Genomic DNA, 16,110 nt, shown 5'->3' with positions numbered 1-16,110 from the left:
AAGCAGTCGTGAGTGAACTTTCGATAACGGGTGGCGTGAGTGGTATACAGTGGCGCGCAAGATATGGATGGGGTGCAAGGGGAAGAAGAAACAGATTTGGCCGAAGCAGCAGTCGGGTGGCCTTTTAAGGGTGGTCAAACAATAGGCGCATGTTGGGCACCTCATGCCAGAGTCGTGTATCATGGATATGAATGCCACTGACGGTGCATTCAGTGTCTGTGTTCTGAAAGGGTCTTCCGCCGAAAGCGCGTTCACACGCGCTATTCATTCGCTGGTCTGGTCTCCCCCAAAATGAGTTAGTCCTTTGTGCCCCGAGCGCCGGAGATAGTTGATCGACCACAGAAGCAGCGTCAAGGCCAGCGCGAGTACGTAACGGCCACAAAAGCAGGTGGAAGCGCAACAATCGATCGACCATGTTAGGCAGTGCGTAGCCAGGAGCTGCATTTCTGTGAGAGATGCATGGACTTCTTGCATGCTAGGCTACAGCTTCGGAACGGGTCTTCGCCACCTTCGCGACTGGCGGTGTAGTGCGTCGACCAGCGTACGCGTGTACAACGCGTGTTGGAAGACTAGCGCTTCCTCACAATCACATTGTTGGATTCGCAGTCACTGCGTGCGTTGATCATCTTTGAGGGCGCAGCCGACGTCGCAGACAAGAAAGGGCCGAGCCGGGGGCTCTCGCACGAAGCCGAGAAAGGCAACCCAACCGTGATGAGCGCAAGTGCCAACCTCGTGTATGTCTTTGTTTGTAAACGGATCAATTGATCTCGGAACGGAGAAGCCTGACGCGGTCACGCGCCCCGACGCATCCGGACGGTCATTGTATTTCTGCCCTTGCCTCTTTCTCCTCCCCCCTCCATGTACTCCGTGCATATTCACAGCTAACCCCAAGATACGGATATCTCAGACTCATCCCAGCCTTCGGAACGCATCTACCCTTTTCCCACTTCGCCAGAAGGTCCTTGACGCGCATATACCCAGCTTTGACGCGTTTGTGGGTCTCGAGTTGGACGTAATCCTCCACAGTATTTTGGTGGTGCGTCTTTGTTTGATTTATACATGCAACTAGGTCGCTTACGCTCATGACAATATAGGTATGTTGTCGTTGTCGGTTCATTTCGGCCTCCACATGAACTGAATTTACAACGACCTTTAAAGCTTCGGGTCGACTTGAAAGGAGCTGGATGATCGCTGTGACCCAGGACGAGCTGCCCATATAGAGATTCCGATTCAGGACTGGTCTATGAAGATCGGAGGTTCTTTGAGACTTTGTGGCAATTCTGACGCTCGGTGGGGCCACATGATGGTTTGGCGGAAGGCGCTTGCCTCCAGTGACAGTTAACCGAGCACAGTGCGCCTTCGCTTGCGACACAATACTCCGTCTTAACGTTGCTAACCAGACAAGTAGCTTGCAATTGAGACGCGCCTCGATGAGTTACCCGGACTCAGCGTCGGACGCGGTGCCACAAATTTACTCAATTGCGGCGCGGGAGAACCCTGTACAAGTCCATCAATCACCTTCATGGCCAGTACCTGGCCGTCGCTATGGCAATGTTCACTTCAATGGACGCGCCAGGGCGAAACACGATCACGTGCTAAAGTTCGACTTGGGCGATGCAAGCCACGGTGAAGACGCACGGGCCCGATCCAAGCAAGTCCAGACCCCAGAAACCTGAATATTGTCTGGCTCTACGATGCCTGTAGCGAATAAAGAAGCTAACATACAAAGGATAGTACATATATGACTATTTTACATAGTGATGCGGTGGTTCCCCAAAGGTATCGTATCGAAGATTACACCCAGTCCATCCTACTAACAAAGACAGAAGGCATACGATGAAATCATCCTTCCAGACGGAAAATACGACGACCAGGTTGGCTTAAGCAGCGCCGGAGCTCGGCGGAGGGTCGCCAGCTCTCGCGGAGTGGACTTGAGCAAGTCTGGCCTCTCTTTCGCGCTGAAATCGTCAATGTAGCGATGGCGGGAGCGAAGCGGAGGCGGGTACGTACGTGGTGCTGGTCAGCGGTAGCGAGAACTTGGTCCGTCTCCGCCTTCTTGCTCTCGAGCTTGTGGTGCAGAGTCTCCTCGCGCTGCTGCTTGATCTAGAAGGTGGTATAAGTCCCTGCGTTGCCACGCTGCTAGTAAGTCGCCTATACCTTCAGCTCCTGCTGCGCCTTGTTAACGTTGTTGACAGCGACGTCGTGCTGGTGTTTGGCTTTGGCGATCGCCTTCTCCGCGGCGGTCTCCTTCTTCTCCGTCTTGGCGAGCGTATGGCTCGCCTTATCCGACGTCTATGGGGTGGACGATCAGTCGCGTGCGCAGCAGGAACTAGCATTGCGAATACCTTGGAAGATTTGGTCACCTCTTTCTCAAGGTGAGCGAGATCCTTCATCGCGTGCTTGACCGCCTTCTGCTCGGACTTCTCGTTCTTCTGCACATCCTTCTCAATCTGCTTGAGTACGTCCGCAGGAGTCGTAGAGCTGATAGGCTGCGATGCCGACATGGTTATGGTGAGTTCTGAGAACGTTCTTGCCGCCACCGGGGGCTAACGGGCATATTATAGGGGTCCAGCGCAGCCAGTGAGGTCATCGTAGAGCGGAGCGCAACATATCGAGATGCTTGTCGGCGGAGCGAAATGTCGCGGATGGCAGCAAGCATAATGGAGCGCAGAAAGGGGCGCTACAAAACAGGGCAAAACAGACAAACTCGCAGCATGCGATCCAGTGCACCCCATTTGTAATTCCAGGGTGAGCGTTGACGACTCCCGGCGAAGGACCCCGTGGAATAATTGTTCGTAACTTGATCCCCAGTTCTGAAGAGCAGCGCGCGAAAGTCGACTCTTGACGCCGACGGTCATCTCGAGCAAGTCGCAGTCCGGTCAGGGTCTCGCATGATGGCCAAAAGCAACGACGATCGGCTGACTCCCGGCGAACCGCGGGATGATTTCTTTTCCACGAGTGCGGAGGATCTCCAGAACCAGCGGGACGCTTGTCCTTCGCCACCATATCGACAGGCGCCTTCTTCTTCTAATCTTCGCCTCGAGGACTTTGGCGACCTCCCTCCCTCCCCCGCGTACCACAGCCGGGTGAACATGCTCTCCGACGAGCACCTCGACGAAAAGGCTGCGGCCGCCGCGCGCGAGAAGCGGCCAGAGCACGATCGCAGCAAGCCCAGCGTGCACTACCTCAACGAGGTCTCCGCGCCCGAGTACCACGACAAGCAGTTCGACGCGGAGACCTCGTCCATCGGCACGACCGATGACGAGGAGGAGATGTACGACTGGTCGGACGACGATGGGCTGGAGGAGGAGGAGCACAAGTACGAGGAGCAGATGGGCTTCCACCGCAAGCGCACCGGCTGGGGCTTCAAGCGGTGCGCTACTTCCTCAAAGGCGGCAAACGTGTCAACTGACAAGCTCTCCGCAGCATCATGACTGTGCTCTTCTCGACGCTGATCGGGTCCACCTTCCTCGCCGGCCTCCTCGTCACCCCCGCGCTCCTCATCCACTTCTACTGGTACAAGAAGGACCCGTCCGACGACCGTCGCTACATCAAGGACAACGTGCAGGCCTGGCTGTTCTGGGCCGCAGCCAACATCCTCATCTCGTGGTACTTGGCGATGATCGTGGACGTGATACCCATCATCGCCACGTTCTTCATCTCCCTCGTCTGGGGGCACGTCAGCGAGTACATCAAGTCGCGCATCGAGCTCTATGTGTCCGTCAAGAACACGTTCAAGCCGCTGCTGTACGCCGCGAGCGGCTGGGCGAGCTGGGTCATCATCTTCGCCCACATCTTCAAGCTGTACGACACCAACGACGAAGAGACGAGTCAGGCGGCCTATCTGGACAGGGTAAGTCCGCTCGCGCGGCCGGTGTAGCATCACGCTTACCTGTTGCAGGTCTATCAAGTCATCGAGTTCCTATTCTTCTTCGCCCTGGTCGTGTGCCTGCAGAAGATGCTGTCTCACGCCATTGCGTTCGCCTTCCACCGCACTGCATTCAAGGAGCGTATCGAGGAGGTGGCTCAGGCCCTGCGCGTCATCGAGCGCCTCCGCGACTATCACCCCAAGAACCGCTCCCGCTCCTCGGGCTTCAACAAGTTTGGCTTCAACACTCCGACGCTCGAAAAGACCGGCTTCGAGTTTGGTGTCAAGAAGCGCCGCGAGCAGCGCAACAGCCGCGAGGTCGACACGGACGACGGCCACGACGCCGATGGCGAGGATGACAGGGACAAGACGCTCGTCGACAAGAAGGCCAGGGACAAGAAGAAGAGTGCGAGCTTCTTCCACCGCGCGGGCTCGTCGTCGCACGCCGCCGACGTGGACATGGAGCTCATGGGTGGCTCGTCGCGCCCGATGACCCCTGCGTCAACAAACACGCCTTCGCCGCACCGCTACCCGCCCACTGGCACCGGCACAGGCCGCCCCGGCGACGAGACGCCAGAGGTGCTGATGCAGGCTGCGAAGGCGCTGAAGACGGCTGTCTTGCACGACGCGCGCAATATCAAGGGCGAGCAGACCGACAACGGGCTGAGCTGGAACGTCAACAGCACAAGCGAGGCCAAGGTACGCCCTCTCCCCCCGCCTTTGCCTGCGAATCACGCTAACGTAGCCTACAGCGCCTTGCCCGCTCGCTGTACTTCCGTCTTAAGCACCCCAAGCGGTCGTACCTGCTGCCCGAGGACTTCAACCCGGCATTCCCCACGCCCGAAGAAGCGCAGAAGGCGTTCCGCGTATTCGACAAGGACAACAACGGTGATCTGTCGCGCGCGGAGATCAAGCAGACGCTCGTCAAGGTGTACAAGGAGCGCCGCTTCCTTTCGCGTTCCATGCGCGACGTCGGCTCTGCCTTGAAGACCCTCGACAAGATCCTGCTATTCTTCGCCTTCGTCGTACTGTTCTTCATCTCGCTCAGCGTCTTCGGTGTCGATATCGGCTCGAGCTTGTCATCTGTCTACACGATCGGTATTGCGGCGAGTTTCATCTTCAAGTCGACGGCGAGTAACGCGTTCGATGCGATCATGTTCTTGTTCGTGACGCACCCGTATGATACGGGTGACATGGTGTTCATTGACCGTGAGTTCATTGACGTCTGTAATTTGACGACTACTCACCGGCTTTGCAGAGGATATCCTCTTCGTCAAGAAGATGGGCCTGTTCGCGACGCTCTTCACGCGCGCTGATGGTACGGAGACGTACTACTTCAACAGTATCCTGTCGACGAAGTTCATGTGAGTATGCCTCGCCCTCACTGTGTTCGTCTCATTGATCCCTGCGCAGCACAAACGTTCGCCGCAGTGCCAACATGTTCGAGAACCTCGAAATGCAGGTGGCTTGGGATACGCCCCTCTCCAAGCTCGACGAACTCGAGAAGCTGCTCAACCAGTGGCTTGCCACGGAGGAGAACCGCTGGTTCGAGCCGAACACCATGGTCGTCCTTCAGCACTTCAACTACCAGCGCTGGATCGAGATCACCATCGGTATCGGCCACAACGGGACGTGGCAGGACTGGGGTCTACGTCTTGCGCGCAAGACGGCATTCCACGCGGCAGTCCAGTACTTCTGCAATCAGCTGGACATATCGTGCTACAACGCCACCTTGCCGATTGTCTACGCCGACCCGGTTACGCACCAGTATGTGCCCGAGGCCCCTGCTGGTGGTGATGACGAGGAGCCAGAGGAGCAGCCGCAGACGGAGATGCAGCGCCAGCAATCGGAGGTCAAGACCATGCTTGGCTTCCGTCCGCCAGAGGCCGTGCGCAAGAGCCACCTACTGCGTGCTCGCAAGAGCAGTCGTAAGGGCGCGACGCGCGGTGTCACGGCGACGTAGACGCAGGTGATGGACTGCGAAACGTGTCGACATATTTTCTCTTGCATAATATCCTCAATATCCCATATCCCCTGTTATCCATGTTATACTCACTTGTTTTTACGACTGTTACACGAACTGACTGTTTTCCAAACCGTGGCGCCGGGATAGATGCCCGCGCTTATATCCTTCACACAACTTACTTGTGCTCGACGGCGTAGATAAAGAGGTGACTTAATCAAATAAATACAGTCCTCATTGGTCGCAGAAGAGACTCGACGCAGAAGGGGGATTGCAAAAGGCGAAAGATCGTTCGAGACCAAAGCGCTGGTGGAGCGCGCGTGATTTCAGCTTCAGTGAGCGCCTTCGGACGACTGGAGGGAGGTGAGCGGAGACGTATCTCCCTCGAAAGCCAGTTTTATTCCTGACGACATATGTGCTTCATTCGAGTCGAGTTACTAGCATTACCGAGCGATCCAGATAGCAGAAGGTCGTCAGAGGTCTTGAGATGTGCTGGGGAATAGCCCCCCGCCCCGTGTTGCTCTACCAAGATCACACACGCTTCAACGGCGCTTTCGTCTCTAACGGTCTTTCGCTTGCTGTAGATAGACTTAGACAGATTCTCTCTGGTAAGGTTTCTCTCCGGTAAGGTTTCTCTCCGTGAAGGATTAGATTCCGCTGATACCATCAGCGTGACGAACTGTGACCGATTCCTCATGCTCGTTCCAAGTTCCCGGTCTCTCCACGCACTTGCTTTTCCCCTTCATCATCCTTCATCGCATCATGCATCCGCGCCGCAGGATGCCCCTCACCCTTCATCAGTCAGGCTCCCTCACCGACGTGACGATGCATACAGCGTCCGATGGTCAGTCCGACGTGGAGCCGTCTGCGCGCTTAGAATGTGCGTGGATTTCCTACCGATACCACACCTCGCTTGCTCATCGCACTCATCACGCAGTCTCTACCGACTACGACTCTGCGCCGCCTCAACCCCAAGTTTCGGACTCCGAGGCGATCGCCGAGCCTGAGGCCCCTCATGCTGTTGAACAGCCGAGTCGTCGTCGCCCGGTCCTCAAGGCCGGCCGTCGCGAGAACCTGAGAGGCAAACTTGTTAGGCTCATGCAGATGCCGGTGGAGATGGTGTACGAAGTGAGGCCTCATCCTCTCGCAACATGCCTCTGATTCGACCGAGTGATACATGCCAGGTTTTCCAGCATCTCGATCCCCCAGATCTTCTGAACGTCGCTCGTACCAACAAGGGGATGAGGAACATTCTCTTGAACCCAAATGCTCAGTTCGTTTGGACAGAGGCCAGGAAACACGTCAAAGCCCCTCCGCCTCCAGCCGGCCGCCCCGAGCATCGATGGGCGAGCCTGTTGTTTGAGAAGCAGAAATGTCGGGTGCGTAAATATCCCGTCAATCATACGAGTACGAGCTGATTGAGACGTCCAGTTTTGCAACCACTCAGGGGTCTCGCATATGGACTGGCTCCTCTTGATGCGCATCTGCTACAAATGTCAGAAAACCAAGTAGGTGGTGCCACGTCCCAGCACTCTCGCATCCACTGACGAGAGCAGTCTCATCAAGGAGAGCAGGTTCGCAAAGGAGTTCCCCAGGCAGGATCCATCCGTGCTCGATTTGATCCTCTTCACCGAAGGTATGCTCTAACTTTCTGCGTCGTCATCAACCCTGATGTATTTACAGAGCGGATGACCTCGCGCGGCGTTCACAATTTCTACCTGCGCTCTGATATCGTGCGCATGCTCGCGCAGGTCGCCTCCTACCAAGAACGGATCAAGAAGCACGAGGCTGGCGCGGAGGAAGAGTATGAGCAGTTCCGGCAGCGCCGCCTTGAATTTGTGGAGGAGGTTTGGCAGGTATGCCGCGCTCTCCCTGCCCCGGGCATCCGTTGACCTTGCGCATATGCGATCTAGCATGCTGACGAGTACGTCGTCTGGGAGGGTTATTACCGTTCTGTGTCCTTGTCAGAGGGCCACCGACTGGCTGATGAACGGAGGGCTGCGTGAGTGTGTGCGGCAGGCGTCTGATCTGCGTATTGACCCATAACATAGCATTAAGGAGCAGCTACTGTTCCTAGGTCATGACGAGCGAGACGTAGAAGCAGCACTTAATAACACGAAGATGAACATCGACAAGAAGGAGCTGACAGAAGCGGGTGAGCGACGCCGATGGCCCTTCACTCCGCCCTCGTACTTAACTCTTGCATAGCCTGGGGCCGCATTCGCGTGAAATGGGAAGAAGAGGTTCGCCGTCAACGCTCAATTCGGGAAGAGATGGAACACCTGCGACCCGAGCGCGAGCGCCTGGTCACCCAAATCTACTACGCGAAGTACTGGAAGGCGGACCCGCCCATCCAGTGGAACGACTATCACCATCTGGCGCTGCCTCTGCCATACGAGATCTTCCAGATCTCTTTGATCAAAATGCTCATCGAAGCCAACGTCGACAAGGTCGTCACGCCGCACCACGTCTTGGAGGCCCTGCAGCATAGCGCCACGCAGATCGAGGAGTTGCGCGCGAAGCACCTTGATTTCCTTGCCAAGCTTTCCGGGCGCATTCGCGAAGGCATAGCACAGGCCGGGCTGCTGTCCCAAGCCCAGCTCGACTCGCTGGTATCCCCAGCCCAGATCCTTGGCTTGATGATCGCGCAGTGCGATTACAAGATCCTCGCTCCTTTGGAGGCGGCACACGAGATGGGCATGGGACTCCGGCAGTTCCTCACATTCTGGCGCTTTCATCCGAACCGCGCAAATTTTCCTCCTGCGATTCTACGCTGGGAAGCGTTGTCCCACATAACCTTCAACAAGAAACGCTCCATCGTGGTGGCGTCCCTGCTGGACGCTGCGAAGGCTCCAAGGACGAGCGCATTCAATGATATAGCGCTCGGTCCGCGTTTTTACTGCCTGCGGAGCCCGATTAACGAGGGACCCCGCTCGCGGTATAAAGTGGCATTTACCTGGCGACATGCTGTGCGTGTTCATAATCTTGGACAAAGGGTAGGAATTACTGACGCATACCTTAGATGATGCACTTCATGAATTGTCACGCTGACTTGGAAGCCGATTCGGGCTCATGGCATGCGCTTTCGTCGGAAGACACTCACAGAGTTTATACACTGGAAGGCCCTGTTGGTATCAGAGCGAAGTGTTGGTCCTGCGCGCACTGCTCTGCGCACTGGCAGAACCTGAAGTCCTATCCGGAGGTGCAAGCCCATTTCCAAGCAGAGTAGGTTGACGCCATTCAGTGATGCGGTACCATCTAACAGGACAATACTCACAGACACGGCGATAAAGAATGGACGCAAAGAGATGCTGTGTTTCTGCCTGTCGAGCCACTTCCCTACAAGCCCGTGCTTTGCTTTGAGACTCACTTCAAGTTGCCTACCCACTGGCGGCCGTAGTTGGCTACCGCCTTCCCTCTGCTCGCGGTAACTCTGGTACAGCAAGTCCCATGCACGTTCTGTCCTTACAATGTAATGTATGATGGATGTAACAATGATCAATTTGCGCCCCGTGCGAAACTGGAGGTCGCCGAATCGAACAAGGAGCAACGCGATCAGCTTTGTTTGCGCGCGCTTGACAGACCCGGGCACGTGCGCTCTCCCGTTCGGGTCACGGCACGTCGCGTTCGGATTTTGCGGTTGGCGCTTCTTGTCCGTCACCACCATCTCCCCGCCTCCGCGCGCGGCCCTCCTCCGCGAAAAATGGCTCCCCGCTGCGAGCCTCTATGCCACTTTGCCGACAGGTGCGTATCCGACGTCTCCGACGCGCGCGGTGGCGCGTATGTTCGAATTGGACTCTGATCGCACGCGACCCCACAGGCTGTATTTCACGACATTCGCGAACCCTGTACCCCACCCCGATACTCTCAATGACGAGCTCGCCGAGACAGGCTACAAACCACGCGTACGCGCGCGTCCAAGAGGCGGACCGAGCGCTTCGCCCGACGAGGGCGCGCTATACTACTACTTTACCCTCGACGACCAACTGCTCTACCTTTCCTTCTTCCAAGACTGGGGCCCCCTCAACATGGCGATGGTGTACAAGGCGTGCATCTTGATCCACGAGCTGCTGGAGGTGCGTCGCCACCGTACCTCATGCCACTCACGTGCTTACAAACGGTCCCGCGTAGGAGGAGACACTACGGTCATATCGACTCGTACTATATGCCTCGAACGACCCCAGGAGAAAGGCGAATGCCGCGCTGATCATGGCGCTCTATGTGGTGCGTGTCAATGTCCCTCCCGATCACGCGCCGTTACTGACCTACTGCTGTAGTTGATAGTGTTACGACGCGCGCCATGGGAAGCCTTCCACCCCATTGCTGAAATGGAGTTCATGCCCTTCCGCGACGCAGGCCGCGGACCCTCGGACTTCAATCTCAGCATACAAGACTGCCTCTGGGGCGTCTGGAAAGCACAACAGAACGGTCTATGCGACATGAACGAATTTGACGTTGAGGACTATGAATATTACGAGAAGGTGGAGAACGGCGACTGGAACTGGATAACACCAAAATTCATCGCCTTCGCATCACCAGTCGAGACGAATTGGTTGAAGAACCAGAAGGAGGCGAGAGAGAGCCTATCGCATTCGACGTCGTCAAGCTCGGGCTCCAACCTCGCTCTGCAGAGAAGATTACCAGCACCGTTCCAGAACTGCCTCGATTACTTCGAGAAGCGAGGTGTGAAGCTGGTGGTCAGGTTAAACACCGAACTATACGATCGCAATCATTTCCTCGACCGAGGAATCGACCACATGGAGCTGTATTTCGACGACGGTACCAATCCCACGGACGAGATAGTACGAGAGTTCCTGGATACCTCGGACCGCATCATTGAGAACGGAGGTGTTGTCGCAGTGCACGTGAGTAGTATTGTCGTTATCTCACCCCATTCTCTATGCTTACGATGCGTGATTGCAGTGTAAAGCAGGCTTGGGTCGTACCGGTACGCTCATCGGCGCGTACATGATCTGGAAATACGGCTTCACCGCGAACGAGGCTATCGCCTTCATGCGCATAGTGCGGCCTGGCAGTGTCGTCGGTCCACAACAGCAGTACATGTACCTCAAGCAGCTGGAGTGGTCGAAGTGGGCAGCAGTGGACGAAATGAAGAAGCAGACTGCGTTGGCGAAGGCAGCCGCCGCGGCGGTCGTAGCGCCTGCTACGCCGCCAGCCGAGCCGATGGATATGGACGAGGAACGCGCGGGCATGGCGACGCCGACAGGGCAGACTGCATCGCCCGATGTCGTGCTACCGCCAGTGACGCCCAGTCGGCACGTCGCTGCTGCGGCTGCGAAGGCGAAAGCCATCGCGCCTCCTGGTCAGCCGCGGAAGACGCCAACGGCGAAGCGCGTCGCGCCGATATCGGACGACGAGGACACCAGCGACGTCCTACCTGCTCTCAACCTCAACCCCGTCGGCACGCGGAGGGTATCGCGCAATTCGAGAGCCGTGGCCGCGTCCCGCACTGCCGCATCCGAACAACGACCAACACGGGTCACCCGTTCGAAGACGAACGCGACGACGCTCAAGGACACCGGGGGCTCGAACACCACCATTGCGTCACCAACGAAGGGCCAGGGTCCTAACAAGATCCCCCGCCTCGCCTCGACGCGCACCACCGCCGCCGCGAAGACTGCCATCGCCGCCGCACGCGGGCACTCCAAGACCGCCTCCCAGTCCGCTGCGAAGGACCCCAGCACCACATCCACAACCTCCACCCGGGTTACCCGCCAACGCGCCGCACCGCCCGCCTCGCCGAACAAGTCCACCGCGAACACGTCGAACGCCTCTAATCCCGCGAACCCCAACCCTCCACCATCGCCTACGCCCTCGCGCCTGCCGCAGCTAAAGCGGCCGACGCACCACACGACGTTGAGCGAGGTGGCGAGCTCGGTGACGCTGAAGAAGGCGAACACGGCGGAGGGGTGGATGAGCAATGCGGGGGAGGTGGTGGTGCCCAAGGGGAAGTCGGAGAGGCCCGGGTTGCGGACGACGAGGAGGCGGCGGAGCAGCTTCAGTAATGCGGATGTGGTGGCATAATGTCGTAGGTGGTTATGGCTCGCTAGCACTACATTTCCTTCCGTATTCCGTGTTTGTCGCACATTTGGTCGCTTATGTGGATCTCTTCTGCGTTCATGCGCATAGCTTTCGCTTTGAACCTGGACATCGCTTTGCATCTCCCCCAATCTCGCGAATCCCACTCACGTACAGTTATGGACACCTGCATCCGCGTTTCTGGTCGCTGGCGTTTTCCCTTCCTCGCAGCTTCTGCTTGCGTTTTCCGTCTTCTCTTTTTCCTTCTCTTCAGATTTCATCTAGTCGTCCTATCTATTCCGCCCGCAATGGTCTCGTTTGGTGCGTGCTCCGGGTCATGACGCCGGCGTCGACAGGGTTGTATATGGTGTATGCATAGAACATTGGTGAATGACGATACGGTATTTCCCTCTGCATTCACATGAGGTTGTAGGAGCGCTCATGAAGCAAGTCTACGCGCATGGAAGAGTCCGATTGGGGGTGGCAAGGTATGACCGATATATAACTTGTGCACCTCATACCGAGCTCACCTCTGCCATAGACGTTTATCGCTCTTCTGCGCTCGAGCTCAGCTGATCAACGCTGTCGATCGTGCGCGCACTTCGCTTCTGTCCTATCGTACCGGAGATGGTTCAGTGCATGGAGCGGTGGCGTCGTAGATTATCCTGTCTTCGACATTCCGCTCCACGCGCAAATGCCCGTGAACGTCGGTGCCGGCATACAGGGGAGAAGCAAGTGGAAATTGTCTTCTAGTATCAATGCTCAAATATTCTCTAGCCCGCTCAGCTGCGTCTAGGGAGAGGGAGAAGTCCCCCTGTCATTCTTGGCCTTGCGACTCATTGCATTACCGGCGTTGAACAGAGTTTAAGCTCATACAGGCGCCCGAATGGGGTGACTTCATATCCGAATACCCTCGCGGTGTATGGTGATCAGGTACTTCGCGTCCATGCAATCCGGCCAACGTTCATGTTGAGTCGCTTTTTCTCCCGCTGTGGCCCGTTGAAAATCGCTGACAACCGTTGACATCTAGCAGCGGCACATGTAGCTGCTGGTACGAGAACAACCGGAAGTAATCGAGGGCTGGCGAGCATCGAGTTCATTTCGTGGATCGCCTTCTGGGGTGCGGTCGTCGTATAAAGGCCAGTGCGTGCATGCACCCTCATAAGTCAGTTCACTCGAACTCGACATCCACGATCTTTTGCCATCCACGCTCGTTCTTCCCCTCTTCATCAAAATGGTTTCTCGCGTCCTCGCTCTCATCTCCGTCGCGATGCTCGTCGGCGCGCGTCCGTACGTGCAGAACGTCGGCGATGTTGACCTCAACGACGTCGACGCCACCGTCGGCACTGGCGTTGTCGACACGGGCATGTCGGGCGACCTTCTTGCCGGCCTCTTGGCCAATGGCCTTTTGGCTGACCTCTTGTCCGAGGACGCTGATGGTGAGTGTTGTATGTTTGCATCTATTGCGAGGCTGAGCGTAAGTGCAGGTCACATCCCTGAGGTGACGGGCTCTTCGACTGAAGAGGCGACTTCGTCGTCCACCTGGAGCGGCGCGTCGTCGAAGCCGACTGACTCCGTGCGTCTGACCTTCTCTCCCAACGTGTGTTCGCTGACTTACATACGCAGGCCCCAACCCAGTGCAACTCTGGCACACTCCAGTGCTGTGAGAGCACGACCGAGGTATTGCCCACTTCTCCACCAAAAGGACGATGATACTGAAACGCTCTACAGGCCAAGGACATCGACCGCGTCCTCCTCAGCACCCTGCTCGGGGTCGACGTCGGCAGCATCACGGGCCTCATCGGCAAGAACTGCTCCCCTGTCAGCGTCGTTGGCGTCGGCGCTGGTAGCACTTGCTCGACGCAGACAGTGTGCTGCGATGGAGACAGCTTCGTAAGTCGCATACCGCTCTGTGCAGCACTCGGTACTAACCAAGCTGCAGGATGGCCTCATCAACCTTGGCTGCAAGTCGGGCAATGTTGCAGTCTAAAATATCTTTCATACCCTCGGTAGATCTACTAGTATGTTACTGCTCGAACCATATGATACACCTTGAACGAATGCGCGTTTTGATGAGGTTAGATGCCAGTTAATGGCGTGTGTGCTTCTGATAGAGTGATTGTCACAGTCACTATGGTCAGACAAGACTCTAGGGTATCTGTACTAATATTAACAGTTTGAACAACTCGGCGGCGTCAGTGTTGAACCACGTTGTCATCCAACCTCATGCAAACCTACCGATTGGGGATATGACCTCAGAATAACGTTCCCACTCAACGCTTCGGGACAGCCCTGCCTCACAGCCAGTTTTCCAGCAGTCAGCGGCAAATCGAATTCGACCTAGTACAGAGAGCAAGGACAACAAACAACGGAGAAACAACCGAAACTACAGAACGATAGCATGATGCGCGAGGATTACAGGGATGCTGAGACCGCAAAGCAAATGCAGCGCGATAAATACGAGGCCTGACGATGAGCAAATACTCACATCCCGTTACATGCATCAAAGCTCGTCACCGGGCTTGGACAAAACCTGCACAAGATTCAGTGAAAAGCGGAGGGAGAGCAGGCCGAGCGACGCACCAGTGCAGCCGAGGCAACGGCACCGAACATTTTGTCGTATGCGTCCGCCTGCACTCTTCCCTCATCAGGGGAGGCGACGTAGACACCCGCGCGATCAGTGGCGCGACCTAGGAGGCTGCGTACCGCAAGGTGCGTCATCTGCGAGAACGAGGGTGTAGTAAATTCGATTTCGCGTAGAGCCGGAAAGTGGACGATATCGAGGAGACCGGACGACATCGCGTAGGTGGCGTCGTCGAGGGTGAACGTGGTGAGGTGCTGTAGAACAGGGAAGTCGTTCTGCCAGTCAGACGGATCGCTGTACTCGTCCAGGTCGACGGTGGGGCCGAGTGTCCATGCGAGCTCCTTGAGCTCAGGCGTCAAGCACAGCACGTTGAGGAGCCCGTCCGAGCCGATGTCGGCGACGCTGATCGATCGGAGCTGCTCGTATGGGAGCTCGACGTTGAAGATGGAGAGGGTGGGCCCGGCGATGATGACGCTGGTGAGGGCGGGGGCGTTCTTAAAGATCGCGAAGTCGACGGATCCGGTGTCTTCTTCTTCTGCTACTCTGGCGTCGTCGTCGTTGTCGTCGTTGTCGTCGTTGTCGTCGTCGTCGTTGACGTTGTCGTCGTGCTCGATCTTGACGTGCGTGAGCTGCCCTAGCTTACCGTTGATTGGCAGCAGGCTGCGAGCGGCTCTGCCGAGGTCCGTGCGAACGGTCACCGCCGCCCAGCGGTGGGACTCGTCAAGCACCGGCCTGACATAGGGCGGCAGCTCGCCGTTTTGCTGGTGCTGAGCGGCGAGGATGACGGTGAGCGGCATGTTCTTGGATAGCTTTAGATACTGCTCGACGCGGGAGATCTTCTGGTCGTCCGACAGGGTCGAAACGGCGCACGAGGCACCGACGTTCACCATCTGGTAGAGTCTCCCGCTCTGGACGGCTCCTTGTACGACCCCATTCCATAGCTTGCTGGTCAGGCGGAGTCTTGTGCAAACGTCGGGCTCTCTAGCATCGAAGAGGCAGTACTTCGGTGACGCTATGGCCTGCTGCACAACACAGAAGCAAATCTCCGTGAGCAATTCGTTCGGCAGGACCAGTGACACGGAATGCGTCGGCCAGGCGAAAACGGTCGGGGACTTGGTAGGCTGCGTAGCGCTGAGCGTCGCGGCGGTCGCTGTAGCTGGCATTCCCAGCGAGGGAAAGGTGCGCGGGAGGGTCGTTGGGCTGAGAGTGAGCGGCATCGACATGGTTAGCAGTCAAGGGCGAGTGGAGGATGGAAAGAGAAGGCTGCACCCCTTACAGGGGAGATGTACCCCCGCCGCGTCATTGGGCACCCGGCACACGAGGATACGGATACATGTGCATTGCCAGCACTTACCATAAATGGCAAAGGGCCGTCCGTCGAGGGTTTATCCCATGGCCAGCCCGCAGCCGTACAATCAGAAGAAGCCCCATTGCCTGTCCATTGCGCATGGACCAGTCCATATGCTTCAAAGGCGTGTGGATGGCGTTTCACAGTAGACTCAGACGACGAGGCAACGAAAACAGGCGATTGTCGGTAGACAGCCTCGGGGAGGGACGACGCCTTGAGGACGGCGACGAGCGGGATGAGGCACGTGAAAAACTGACTCGTTACGCCAGATGGCATGTTCGCTGTGAGACGCGAAGATAACGGCCAAG

At 57.0% G+C, this 16,110-nt stretch overlaps 7 protein-coding genes across 7 annotated transcripts; 4 read left to right on the top strand and 3 right to left on the bottom strand.

Annotated features, from left to right (window-relative positions):
• Positions 1-43: 43 nt before the first annotated feature.
• On the bottom strand, positions 44-734 carry SCHCODRAFT_02273845 (uncharacterized protein). Its single transcript, XM_050342245.1, has one exon. It carries the CDS (start codon positions 413-415, stop codon positions 125-127), a length of 291 nt encoding a protein of 96 aa, XP_050200758.1. The 5' UTR covers positions 416-734; the 3' UTR covers positions 44-124.
• A 1,146-nt stretch (positions 735-1,880) lies between these two features.
• SCHCODRAFT_02667336 (uncharacterized protein) lies at positions 1,881-2,504 on the bottom strand (the record flags this gene model as incomplete). The annotated part of the gene is made up of 4 exons (XM_003036865.2): positions 1,881-1,958; positions 2,011-2,103; positions 2,158-2,292; positions 2,346-2,504. 4 exons carry the CDS (start codon positions 2,502-2,504, stop codon positions 1,881-1,883), a joined length of 465 nt encoding a protein of 154 aa, XP_003036911.1.
• A 129-nt stretch (positions 2,505-2,633) lies between these two features.
• SCHCODRAFT_02624314 (uncharacterized protein) lies at positions 2,634-6,116 on the top strand. The gene is made up of 6 exons (XM_003038227.2): positions 2,634-3,373; positions 3,427-3,853; positions 3,902-4,567; positions 4,621-5,077; positions 5,127-5,232; positions 5,282-6,116. Exons 1-6 carry the CDS (start codon positions 2,892-2,894, stop codon positions 5,829-5,831), a joined length of 2,688 nt encoding a protein of 895 aa, XP_003038273.2. The 5' UTR covers positions 2,634-2,891; the 3' UTR covers positions 5,832-6,116.
• Positions 6,117-6,545: 429 nt separating this feature from the next.
• SCHCODRAFT_02577221 (uncharacterized protein) lies at positions 6,546-9,376 on the top strand. Its single transcript, XM_050343882.1, has 11 exons — positions 6,546-6,711; positions 6,769-6,959; positions 7,016-7,210; positions 7,263-7,339; positions 7,388-7,467; positions 7,515-7,687; positions 7,745-7,833; positions 7,883-7,986; positions 8,040-8,800; positions 8,854-9,056; positions 9,111-9,376. Exons 1-11 carry the CDS (start codon positions 6,594-6,596, stop codon positions 9,229-9,231), a joined length of 2,112 nt encoding a protein of 703 aa, XP_050200757.1. The 5' UTR covers positions 6,546-6,593; the 3' UTR covers positions 9,232-9,376.
• Positions 9,377-9,476: 100 nt separating this feature from the next.
• Positions 9,477-12,351, top strand: SCHCODRAFT_02624307 (phosphatases II). The gene is made up of 5 exons (XM_003038226.2): positions 9,477-9,575; positions 9,652-9,907; positions 9,963-10,055; positions 10,109-10,696; positions 10,755-12,351. Exons 1-5 carry the CDS (start codon positions 9,535-9,537, stop codon positions 11,874-11,876), a joined length of 2,100 nt encoding a protein of 699 aa, XP_003038272.2. The 5' UTR covers positions 9,477-9,534; the 3' UTR covers positions 11,877-12,351.
• Positions 12,352-12,679: 328 nt separating this feature from the next.
• Positions 12,680-13,931, top strand: SC6 (fungal hydrophobin SC6). Its single transcript, XM_003038225.2, has 6 exons — positions 12,680-12,838; positions 12,901-13,309; positions 13,358-13,446; positions 13,497-13,550; positions 13,602-13,763; positions 13,813-13,931. The coding sequence occupies exons 2-6, from the start codon at positions 13,105-13,107 to the stop codon at positions 13,858-13,860; spliced, it is 558 nt and encodes a 185-aa protein (XP_003038271.1). The 5' UTR covers positions 12,680-12,838; positions 12,901-13,104; the 3' UTR covers positions 13,861-13,931.
• A 290-nt stretch (positions 13,932-14,221) lies between these two features.
• SCHCODRAFT_02540711 (uncharacterized protein) lies at positions 14,222-16,078 on the bottom strand (the record flags this gene model as incomplete). The annotated part of the gene is made up of 4 exons (XM_003036863.3): positions 14,222-14,403; positions 14,454-15,476; positions 15,532-15,654; positions 15,809-16,078. The coding sequence occupies 4 exons, from the start codon at positions 16,076-16,078 to the stop codon at positions 14,374-14,376; spliced, it is 1,446 nt and encodes a 481-aa protein (XP_003036909.1). The 3' UTR covers positions 14,222-14,373.
• Positions 16,079-16,110: the final 32 nt, after the last annotated feature.

Source organism: Schizophyllum commune (assembly GCF_000143185.2).
Source record: "Schizophyllum commune H4-8 unplaced genomic scaffold SCHCOscaffold_5, whole genome shotgun sequence".
NCBI lineage: Eukaryota > Fungi > Basidiomycota > Agaricomycetes > Agaricales > Schizophyllaceae > Schizophyllum > Schizophyllum commune.
The sequence above is the reverse complement of the archived record's forward strand: the minus strand, read 5'-3'. Positions and strand labels throughout refer to the sequence as shown.